At 37.7% G+C, this 12,253-nt stretch overlaps 1 protein-coding gene across 1 annotated transcript in view; it reads left to right on the top strand.

The window, feature by feature from the left end:
* Positions 1–12,253, top strand: part of LOC103038474 (teneurin-1) — a 382,057-nt gene that overhangs the window by 66,770 nt on the left and 303,034 nt on the right. Inside the window, exon 3 of the mRNA XM_049484363.1 lies at positions 2,951–3,234. Coding sequence (XP_049340320.1) covers positions 3,018–3,234 — 217 coding nt within the window. The 5' untranslated portion in view covers positions 2,951–3,017. The remainder of the gene's footprint in view (positions 1–2,950; positions 3,235–12,253) is intronic.

Genomic DNA, 12,253 nt, shown 5'->3' with positions numbered 1-12,253 from the left:
GCACCTTTTCCACACTGAAAAAAAAGTTTTGCAACTTTCTGTTTTTGCTTTTTTTAAGTTAATTTAATTTCATATACATTTAAGTAACTTCAACTCGGGTTCAAGACTTAAATGTTACACAGAGTAAATAAGTGAACTGAACTTCAGTCAATCCTTTCTTTTAGTAAACTTTACTTCATTTATTTTTACTGAATCAATCCTTTCTTTTAGTAAACTTTACTTCATTTATTTTTACTAAATCAATCCTTTCTTTTAGTAAACTTTACTTCATTTATTTTTGCTGAATCAATCCTTTCTCAAAAGAATGTATTACATACCATCCATGTGTTGAGACAGTGAGATTATGTAAATATTTGAATGTGTGTTTTAACTAAAATTATATAAAATAATATTGTATAAATTAAGTAATTGAAATTAGGCAAAATTGTATGCAGAAATGAAGTAAAGTAAATGAAGTAAAGGAAGTAAAGTTTACTAAGTTTACTAAAAGAAAGGATTGACTGAAGTTCAGTTCACTTATTTACTCTATGTAACATTTAAGTCTTGAAACTGAGTTGAAGTTACCTAAATTTACATGAAATTAAATTTACTTAAAGTTGTGAAACTTTTTTAAAGTAAATTTTACTCATAATTTTTTTCAGTGCAGTGTAGTGAATTCTTTAAGTTCCCAAGCACCACTAACAGTGCATAAGGAACAGATGGTTCTGTTGTAAAGTAGTCTAAACAGCAGCAGTGGGTGTCAGGCGAGGGCCAATTAGCCTGCTTTGTGATGTGAAAGGTGATTTGTTGTAAATTTACTGTATGTGACAATCTGTCCAGACGTCAAATTAATTCTAATAAACAATAACTCACTGTACACCTAAATAAAGTGTTGATAGGTACCTCGCCGATTTTCAGTGCGTCATGTCACATCATGCCATAGCAACACAGTGTTTCAGCTTTTTCGACCCACCCCTGCAGGATTCTGGGTGCTGTTTTTTTTTTGTCCGTATTGAAAGCTGTTAATGTTTCGAGAATGCGCAAATTAGCGCCGTGCCACGAGATGTTTTTCAGCTTTTTGTGCCGTTAACAAAAGTGACACAAACAAGGGGAATAAATAAATATATAAATAAAGCGAGCAGGTGTTATGTTAAAAGGAAAAAAAATAACACAGATGCTGTGTTTATCGCTCTCGAGCACGCTCACTGCGAACGGTGAACTTCTGATAGCTTAGTTCAGTCATCCGTCACTCAAAAGAGCTTCGTAATGCTGAGCAAAACAACTGCTTTATAACACCGACAGAAGCTGTCTGTCGAGTTCCTATTAAGCGTTCTTTTAATGAGTGTGTTATTAAAACTATATACTGTATACTGTACAGTGGTATGAAAAAGTTTGGGCAACACTGATCATTTTTTTTATGATTTTACTTTATAAATCATTGATTGCCTCCAAAAAATGTAATTGGGCATTTTAAATAAAAAAAATAAAAAATAAAAATAATAAAACATAATGGAAAGAAATGTTTATATATTGAAGGGCATTATAAAAGTGTGCATGTGATCTCTTACATCAATCGATGATTAGCGCATTCACCCCTCAGTACTGGGGTCTTGGGTTCAAGTCCCTACCTGGGTGGAGTTTCTATGTTCTCCCGGTGTCTGTGTGGGTTTCCTCTACTGGCTCTTTTACCCTCCCAAAGACCAAAACTATAGAGATCAGAACTGGTTAGTCTACCGCCTTGGTGTGTTTGAAAGTGTGTGTATGTACAGTATGTGTGTAAGAATGTGTGTATTTTTGTTTGGTTAGATATGGATTATGGCCCTTCTGCTTTGTACTCAAGTTTTCGATTGTGTAGTTGTGTGGTGCGGCTTCACATCCATAGATTTTTTATTAGATATTCTATATTTATATATTATATGTTTATATACTAAACCTTTACCCTTTATAGAATTCACCTTCAGTTTTGTACTTTAAGTACTCCCATTTGTTCATCATTTTGGAGTTATATGGAAACTTTTACCAACATGTACCAAATACAGTACAACATTTTTATTTTTTTTTATTATTTAAAAATGTTCTGCATTGTATGCTCATGTATGCTAAATGTATCCAAACTATGAAGAAAAAAGCATAAGGGATTATTTTTTTATTATTATTTACAAACAAACAAAAACAACTGTTGAAAAATCTTCAAACTAGGCACCTCTTGCTTAGATACAGGGGTTGGACAGTGAAACTGAAACACCTGGTTTTAGACCACCATAATTGATTGTGGTGACAGACAGTTCTGGTGGAAACAGGAGAGTTGAGGTGCACATTGAATTCTGCCGTGATTTGATCAGCCGTGGTTTTATGTTTTTTGGATACAATCCGGGTTAGCACCCGAACATCCCTTTCAGACAGCTTCCTCTTACAGCATCCACAGTTAATCCTGTTGGATGTGGTCGGCCCTTCTTGGTGGTATGCTGACATTACCCTGGATACCGTGGCTCTTGATGCATCACAAAGACTTGCTGTCTTGGTCACAGATGCGGCAGCAAGACGTGCACCAACAATCTGTCCTCTTTTGAACTCTGGTATGTCACCCATAATGCTGTGTGCATTGCAATATTTAGAGCAGAACTGTGCAAAACTCTTATCCTGCTAATTGAACCTTCACACTCTTACAGCTCTTACTGGTGCAATAATGTGCAATTAATGAAGATTGAACACCAGGCTGCCCTAATTTAGCCATGAAACCTCCCACACTAAAATACGAAGACAGGTGTTTCAGTTTCATTGTCCAACCCCTGTATATCTGTACGTAGGTTTCATACATAGAGCGGAATAGGAGGTCTGTGTGCAGGAATGTTTCTTAATAGTAACCTCTGCAGCCGTTTTTTGTCAGATGATATGTATTTGCTGGGAGTGAGTAAATGGCAGTATTCACTTCAACCGATCTCGTTTTTTTTTCCGTTTTTTTTTTTTTCAGGTTCCCTGCGCCGCGTCCCGCTCAGCCGAGAAGATGTCTGAATGAGCACAGTGGGGAGCCACCAGCCATGGAAGAGATGGACTGTAAACCCTACCAGCCACTGTCCAAGGCGCGGCGGGAGATGGAGATGTCGTACACCAGCTCGTCGGACGAAAGCGAGGACGGTCGGCGCCAAACCAAATCCTACACGTCTCGCGAAACCCTGCCCGACTACGGCCAGGACGCCCGCCTCAACTACAACAGCCACAACAAGAGACAGACAACCTTCGGCAAGGAAGCGCAAGGTAAAAGAACGAGGGAGAAAACTGAGAACTGAGAACTGAGGTCCCTCTGTGTGTCCTTTTTTGTATTCTATTTATTTTTATTTCTTTTTTTACTTTGCTCCTCAAACACCCACTGTAGTAACTACTAATGAGTTTTCCCTTCTGTGTGTGTGCATGCATAGTAAAAAATATATAAATAAATAAATAACTAAGTAAAGAAAAAAATACTTTAAGAAATGTAGTCAATCAATATGAAACCCTCAAGTGCAGTCACAAAAAAAACATCAAAAACGTCATGAGGAAACTGGCTCTCATCAGGGTCGCCCCCAAAAAAGGAAGACCAAGAGTTTCCTTTGTTGCACGGGATTAGTTCACCAGCCTTTTCAGCCTCAGAAACCTGAAACCAGAAAAGTTAACAGATCCTCAGATAAGAGCACCTAAATGCTTCATAAATAAAAAAACTAAGTAAAGAAACAATACTTTAAGAAATGAAGTCAATTAATACGAAACCCTCAAGTGTAGCCACAAAAAAACATAAAAAAACTGAAGACCAAGAGTTTCCATTGTTGCACAAGTTCACCAGAGTTTCCAGCCTCAGAAACTTCCGAAAAGTTAACAGCTCCCCAGATAAGAGCACCTAAATGCTTCACAGAGTACTTTAGGTTTAACTCTTTTAAGTTAAAAGAATGAGGAAAAGGAATGAGAACTCATCCCTCTGTCTGTCTGTGTCCTTTTTATCATTTTATCTTTTTTTTTTTCTTTTTTTACTTGGCTCCCCAAAACACCCACTGTCGTAACTACTACTGTCTCTGAGTGTGTGCATGCATAGTAAAAAAAAATACTAATAAATAAAAAAAAATAAGAAATAGTCAGTCAATACGAAACACTCAAGTGCAGTCACAAAAAAAACACTACTACTGTCTCTTTGTGTGTCCATGCATAGTAAAAAAAAACACATCAAAAACGTCATGAGGAAACTGGCTCTCATCAGGGTCTCCTTTTTTTTAATCTTTTTTCTTTAATTTTTTCTTTTTTTACTTTGCTCCCCAAACACCCACTGTAGTATCTACTACTGTCTGTGTGTGTGCATGCACAGTAAAAATAAATAAATAATAAAAAAATGAGTAGACATAATGAAGGCGGAAATGAGTTTTCCCTTCCAGAGGTAGAGTTTCTAGCACACAAAGCTAAAATGGGTCATTCTCAAAAAAAAAAAAAAAAAAAACCTTTCTGGCCTCAGACATAATGGGAAAAAAAATTCTTCTACGGGGAAAGGGGAAAAATGGCCTGCATTAGGAGCTTGATGGATTGTCCTCATGCAGGTCATGTCCAGTGTTAAGGGAAAAAATAGACCTTGAGATTTCAGATAATCAGAGTTGGAGTGGGTGTATTGTTGCTTTTGATCAATAGTGTGTCACTCACTGTTTTCTCCCATGTTTGTCCACCGAGCCAGCAGTGAGATATGTGCATTTATAATGTCTGACAGTAGCATTGCATTATTATTATTATTATTATTATTATTATTATTATTATTATTATTATTATTATTATTATTATTATTATTATTATGCAGCCCTTCTGCTTGATCCCATTGCGGGAGTCAAACTTGTTGGCTTGATTCTGTGGGAACGCTGGCAGTGAGATGTAATCAGTGCTTCTATTATATGCTCTGTGTGCTACAGGGTGGCGTGTAATTCCTGTCATGCATGCTCAATGTCTTCTTTGGTCGGCACAGGTGTCAGCCTCCCACATCCCTCACAGCCTTTAGCTGTGCCTGTAACTACACATGCACTGATATCTAAACGTATCACCAGGAACAACAACAACAACAACAGGGCTGCGTATAATGTATAGATTATGTATCGATTATTTACATTTTTAGTAGTCGACTAATTTACCAATTCTTCAAAAAATAAAAAAGGGGGTTTGTCTTTGTGCTCTATTAAAATCATCTGACCTTAATAATGTTTTAACAATGTTTAAAAAGAAATTGTCCGTTACTAAACTTCTATACACACTTTTATACGTTAATACTACATTAATAAATAGGCGTCTAATGGTGTTGCATATTATTCCATCTTTTTTTTTTCATTCATTTTAATATGTCTAGTTGTGGTCTCTGTTATGAATCAATGCCATGTGCTCTGGTGATTCGTTGTAATGGTGCTTTAGTCCGGTGGAGGAGTGAAGGGGAGAAAGATAGTATTCTGGCGCTTGCTCATGAGTATTTATACATCCAAACATATCGTTCTGATTGGCTAACACCACAGCGACATCAGGAGGCAGCGAGATGGACAACAGTTAGAAACGGTTTAAAATAAAGACATTTTTACACTAATAACAGTCTTTGCAATGTTATATGTTACTTTACAGCATGTGTAATAATGCCCTGCTAAGTGCAGTTCAGCCACTGATCTAGTCTTAGAGTCTCTGTAAAACACCAAATCCACCGGAGATCCTATGTAAACACAAAGTAAAAATCCAACCCGGGGTACGTAGACATGGTGCTTTTCCTGATTGACTCCATTGTCTACTGCAGACAATGGAGGTTGAGGAAGAATTTAATGTGCAGCATCACAAAGAACAAGAAAAAGTGGATTTTAGCGGAAGGACACCTTTAACATGCTACATTATTTTGATCACAAAGACAAGTTGTCCCCTAATCTTTTTTTCTATAGTAAATCACTTTGATTAGAATAATTACGCTTCAAAAATAAAGTGAGAATATCTATGCTTTCTCTTTTTGAGAATAGTATGATTGCATAAATTATTAAACTTATGCTACTTAGGGCCCTATTTTAGTGAATTATAGGCTATAGTGTCTTTACTATCATAAAGACAGGAAAAGTACACCTCGCATTGCCTGAAATGATCTGCTCATTCATGCTCGTACATTCTGTTTATTGTTGGTGTAAAAGTTTGCATAGCTGCCAACAAGCACTTGAGATTGAGGTTTGTGCACTGCTATATGCATAACAAGCAGGGGGGACATGTAAGCACTTTGGGAATGCACCTGTTGAAAATTTGCTGCCAAGATAGCAATGAACGTCTGGCTGTTGATGTCTGTCTAGGTTTTTTTTTTTTCCCAGTCAGTAGAGCACTTGTGTTGTTTCGGTTGCCAAGATAAACAAGCAATACTCCAGAAATTTACCTGAGCACACCTCTCTTCCAGACTACCACGCCACCATCAGTGTAGATACACTATTTTGAGCTGTGCAAGTCGTAATTATTATTTTTTTTGCCCCCAGGATACTTAAAGCAAACCGACACGCCTTAAATCAAGCTGCACAATCTGCAATTGACCAGTAGCTATAGATCACTAAAATTTGTAACAAACTGGCACACAAGCCCTCTAAAACCAAGAAAAATCACAGAGAAAATGGGTGAATAGATCAGACCTGATGAGATATCCCCCTCCATTAACGCTTGAGCAGCTCAGCGGCTGCTTCTGCCTTTGCATGAGTTTTCCTCCACCTATTAAAACAAGCCGTAACTTTGCAGTAAGGTCCCAAAAGATGGGCTATTAAGAGACTTCCTGTAACTAAGGCAGCAGACCTGGCAACTCCTTGAAGCCATGAGCCTCTAATACATAATTAAGAATATTTATCAACAGAATGATGCCTTTTTTAAGGTGCCTTTCACCTTATGGGACCAGATATATAATTATGGTTGACATAACGTTATTCATTATGAGCACTCATGTGGATGACACAGCGATATTGGACCTTCATTTTCTTGAAGTGTCCTCTTCCTTTTTTTTTACAGCACGTCTCTAATTGATTTTCAAGAATTTGGTGCACAAGTTTTACACTGTCTAGATAAAAAAAAAAAAAATGGTAACACTTCCTATGAACATTGTATTCATAATGCATTATGAATGCATTCATACTGCACTACATGACATGCATAATACCTTATAATGACTGTAATAAGCCTGTATAATAACTCATAAGTACTCACAGTAACATTAATAACACATTATAAACTACAGGTAGAAGGGTTTATAACGAAAGAGCTTATAATATCACTACATTCTATAATGTAGTGTTGTAATGCACTATAATACATATTTGGAATTTTTTGGTTTAATACATTATAATATGCAGGTATGATTTCTCTGATAAACACTAGATTGATAAGAAGCATCTTGTAAATCAGATATTAATTTTAGGCACGTTATGAAAGCATACTTTGGTCACATTAAGGACCATTTTGTGTTCAGTCTTTGTTCCCATCTGATCTGTAAAGTATCTTGTGGGTGGGCTTCAAATTTGCAGCACTGCAATCTTAGCAGGCACAGAGCCAACAGGTCGAGAGAAAGAGATAGAGCGAGCGGTTCTATCGTTCTCTGGAAGAGGTGGACAGGTAGATTATTGTCTGCTTGCAGAAACGGGCAGGAAGAAAATAGTCTGCAGGTGCGCTGCCCTCTTTAATGTGATGCAGGCTCATAATGAAGCTCTAAACTAGAAATGAATTATGCAACAAAATACTGCGCTTTTCTTTTTAAATAGTGAAGAAACACTCATTTGTGGATCATTTGTATATGTTACACGAAATAAAAACATATCTTATTAGATATATTAGATATCTTATTTGAACTTTCATTATGTCCAATAGAAGCTGAAGAACACTGAAGATAGTGTGGGAGAGATATGCATTAAATTCCAATCCCATTACTCTTTTGTACCCTACCTGTTGTTTTTGAGTGTAATCCCTCCCCTTAGAACAGAGTTACAAGAGAAAGGGTTTGGAATCCTTCTCCTAATAAAATAAAATAATAAAATACAGATATATATATAGCGTTATAGCAGTGAAGCGCTAAAGTTCAGCAACCAAACTGCTGCTGCTACTTAGTTACTAGTTAACTTTAGGGCATATTTTATCATATCATCTTTGTAAAGGGGGCAAGTGGTGCAGCAATTCATTATTATTGTCCATTCCTTAAATCCTCTGTAATGGGGAGCTGAATTAAGCTTTTATTAACATTTTTTTATTTTTATTCTTATTTTATTTTTCCTTTCCCCCTTAAATGTTGCTGCCTCTTTATATGTGTCCACTAGCGCTTAAGCCTGGACTCATCCTATTCATTTCAAATAGAGATAGCCGCAGCATGCTGCGGTGCATGCTGGGTTGCGTTTGTGTGAAACGCTGCCCCGCCCTTTATTTAACTTCATTCAAAAGCACGCTGCATTCAGCCAATCAGGAAAAAAGCACAAGGCATGTATTAATTCTTTTGTGTCAGTAGTCATTCCCTTTAAGAGGCGGGTGAGCTCTGACTTTGGCGTGTTCGTATCTTAACAGCGTGGCGCTTTTGCGCGTCTCAGCAGAGAGAGATACTGAGCTGCGCGTTCACGTTGTGAAAATACGGTAGCAGCTCATTTAAGGGAACAGCAAAGTTATTTTATTCTTTATTCTGTTTATTGTTGTCATATTGGACCTAAGCCTAAAATACACTCTAAAAAACAGAGGTATGATATGAGTACTTTTTTGTACTCGAAGGTACACTCTTCATAATTGTACCCTCAAAGGTACAATATTGGTCTTTACAGGGTCGGATTTGTTCCCTCTGAAGTACAAAGTCATTTCTAACAGCAATAAGTACAAATTTGTACCATTTAACCTGCAGCCAAAAGGCACATTCAGTATTCTGCATCACTGTACTAATAAACAGTATGTATTTAAATTGCACATTTTTTATTTGAAAGCCAGACAATTTTGTATCATCAAGTTTTTGAGCCATATTTAGTTGATGATAATGTTTATAATCTTTATAATCTTTACTGGCACAAAAACCATGGGTACAAAAAAGGACTTTCACTGAAAGGTACTTTTTTGTACCTTAATGAAACGTACAGCCCCAGCGACGAGCTTTGTACTCTTTTAAGTACAAATCTGTAAATTTGAAGGTAAGAGTAGGGTTAAAGGGAAAAATGTCACATAGATCCATGTAACTTCATACTGAACATTGTTTTTCTCAATATTATTGTCCACAAAAATGAGATAATGCCCTGTAGAGAACAAAACTGTCAAGTGTAGTCATGCTCTCTGTACCAGGAAGTGTGAATGAAACCAGTTTGCACAATGAAGTGGCTTTCTTGTTTCTTGTCCTCCTACTCCTGCCTTCTGTTCTTCTAATCACACATTGGAACGTCACCACTTCCAGGTTTTTGAGCCCTGTGATGAAGTGAATCAGTAACATTAACATGGAGATAAAGATTTGAGCAGATCCTTTTTTTGAGGAGCACATTAGTCTGGTGGAAATGTGATTCAGTCGACTGGTTTCCACCTGCAAATCCATCCGGCTGCATTAGTATCAGTGTTACATGTGGCCCAGAACGGATCAGCCTTTTCTCTTCAACCTGAGCCCATTACTTCTAGCGGAGTGGAACCCATGCGACCCTTTCCACTCAAGTGCGCTGGAGTCCAACATTTAAAAGGATGAATTATGAATAGGAAGGCTAACATGCTATTTTAACGATGCTCCCGGCTCGCGCTCTGCGCATCCTGGTTCAGGGAGCTCGCGCTAAAGACAGATGTTTCCGAGCGGTGCTTAATATCCTCGCCAGGACCCGCAGCAGCCACCAGGGTGACTTGTGTCAGGGTGCCCTCTTAAATTCCACTTGAGCCAGGGTCCCAGGGGGAGCCGGGGACACGAGATGAGAAAGTATTGACGTTACAAACAAGCACCTTTAGCAGATGAAGCGGACGCTGGGGCTGGTGATTTGATTTTGCTTCGAGATGCTATGCTGCCATAGTAATCAGAATAATGCATTCAGGCTGAATGTACAGCTCTGGAAGAAGAAAAAAATTAAGAGAGCACTTCAGTTTCTGAATCAGTTTATCTGATTTTGCTATTTATAGGTTTATATTTTAGTAAAATTAACATTGTTGTTTTATTCGTTAAACTACAGACAACATTTCTTTCAAATTCCAAATGAAAATATGGTCATTTAGAGCATTTATTTGCAAAAAAAAAAAAGAGAAATGGCTGAAATGAAAAAAAAAATGCAGAGCTTTCAGACCTCAAATAATGCAAAGAAATGAAGTTTATATTGATACGATTGATTTTAAGAGTTCAGAATTATTATTATTATTATTTTTAATCAGTTTACATGCATCTTGGCATCATGTTCTCCTCCACCAGTCTTACACACTGCTTTTGGATATGCTGCTGATGCAACATTGCCGACATTGCAGAGTAGTATCACAGCGCACTTGGATGACCTTGTGATGATCAATGTCACTCTAGGGGTGATAAGGGTGCCATCTACCCTCTCTCGGGGCTCCGGCAGCTGATGGCAAGCTGCATGACTGGGATTTGAACCAGCAATCTCCCGAATATAGTGGCAGTGCCTTAGTACTCTAGTCGCCTAACACAGTGTGTTTTGTATTACATCTTCTAGAGTCAGCCTAGAAAAATGGAGACGTATTAAAAATCAGTGAAAATGGCATCGGTATAAACATTACCTGCAAGTACATGTATAAAATATTCTGTAAGCATAGAAATTAAACTATATAAACTATTGTCATAACTGATAATTGGCATGGCAAAAGTAAAGTTTTTAGAAAAGACTTTATTTTCAAAATGATGTTTCAAAAAAATAAGATTCTAAAAAAAAGAATGGAACGTACTGTCCGCTGTTTATCGAGTTCTTCTATAGGTTATAGCATAACTATCTTGAGTAGGCAAGTCAAGCCAATTCAAGTGCTTAAATAAGTCATGTCTCATTTTTTCTAAAGCGTTCTGGGACAATGTGTTCAGTTCACGGCTGTCGGTATAGTCAAGTGTGGAAATCTGGATGTGTGACAAGTAGCAGAACATTCTGAGCATTTTCTGAGATAGCGCTGAGCTTTAGAGGACAAATGGACCTGGCTTTATTCACTGCTTTTTCATAAAGGACGTTTTTAAGCACATGTGGGTCGATGCATTAGTTCTCGTCTCTTACACTGGTCTGAAATTCTTAGTATTCCAGAGTTTTGTTAAGAAAAAAAAGTGTGACTCGGTAATAGTGTCTAAATACAAGTCTTGAGAGTCACCGCTAAATATACTGTAAGCCTAGATAGAGTTCAAGTAGTTGACTTGTCTTTTATACCTTTTTTTTTTCTTTTACAATCGTGTTGGATTCCACTGCGATAGCCTTTTTATATTTCTGTATTTCTAAAGATATATTTGAGTGGTATTAGTTTTACTCCTCAACATGAGGGGGTAGTGCATTTTTAAAATAGTTCACTGATTTGCATTGGATACAACATACAGTATCTGCATAAATGACTGAGATGGGAGTGGCTACTTGATTTATGCACCTCTGAGTAGTCAGTAAAGCCATTTTGCTGAAGTTCAGCATTATAAAGGAGTTTCAGTGAAGTTTCTCCAGGTTTCACCAAGGCTGGAGCAGTATTGGCATTAGCTGCTAGCTTCAGAGCTAGCTCTTTCACCATGAGACAAACCGTTAGTTTATAACACCCTGGCTTACCGGAACAATCAGGGTTCCTCAGAGTAGCGCCTTCGGGCGACGTTTACCAGTGCTTAGCACTGCTAACCGCAGCTAACATTACTGCTAACTGTGCTGTTGAAAATAGTGGAAATCTCAGCTTATTATACATAAGCGGAGGCACTTTACTCACCCAAATAAACAGTTTTCAGGAGAGAAATCTGTGTAGATTTCTGCGCAACAACCTTTTGGTTCTTACTATTGTCGCTTAATATGCACCTTATAATCTTGTGCACCTTATGTATGAAAATGGATCACAAAATAGACGTTAATTGATAGTGCCTTATAATATGGTGCACCTTATAGTCCGTAAAATACGGTCATCTAGATCAGTGTTTCTCAACCAGGGTGCCGTCTGGCTTCATCGGGGGTGCCTTCAAAATATTGCGCCTCACGTGCATATTTCCTTTTCAGCTCGTGTCGGGGTGTGTCCCAATTCACAGGCATACTCTGAAGGATGCGACCCACAGAGGCGGTGTATTACTGCGCAGCTGTGACGCAATCTGTCTTCGAATACAGCCTCTGAAGGATGCAGCCCCTAAATTGGG

This window comes from Astyanax mexicanus, chromosome 10 (assembly GCF_023375975.1).
Source record: "Astyanax mexicanus isolate ESR-SI-001 chromosome 10, AstMex3_surface, whole genome shotgun sequence".
In the NCBI taxonomy this organism is placed as follows: domain Eukaryota; kingdom Metazoa; phylum Chordata; class Actinopteri; order Characiformes; family Acestrorhamphidae; genus Astyanax; species Astyanax mexicanus.
The sequence above is the reverse complement of the archived record's forward strand: the minus strand, read 5'-3'. Positions and strand labels throughout refer to the sequence as shown.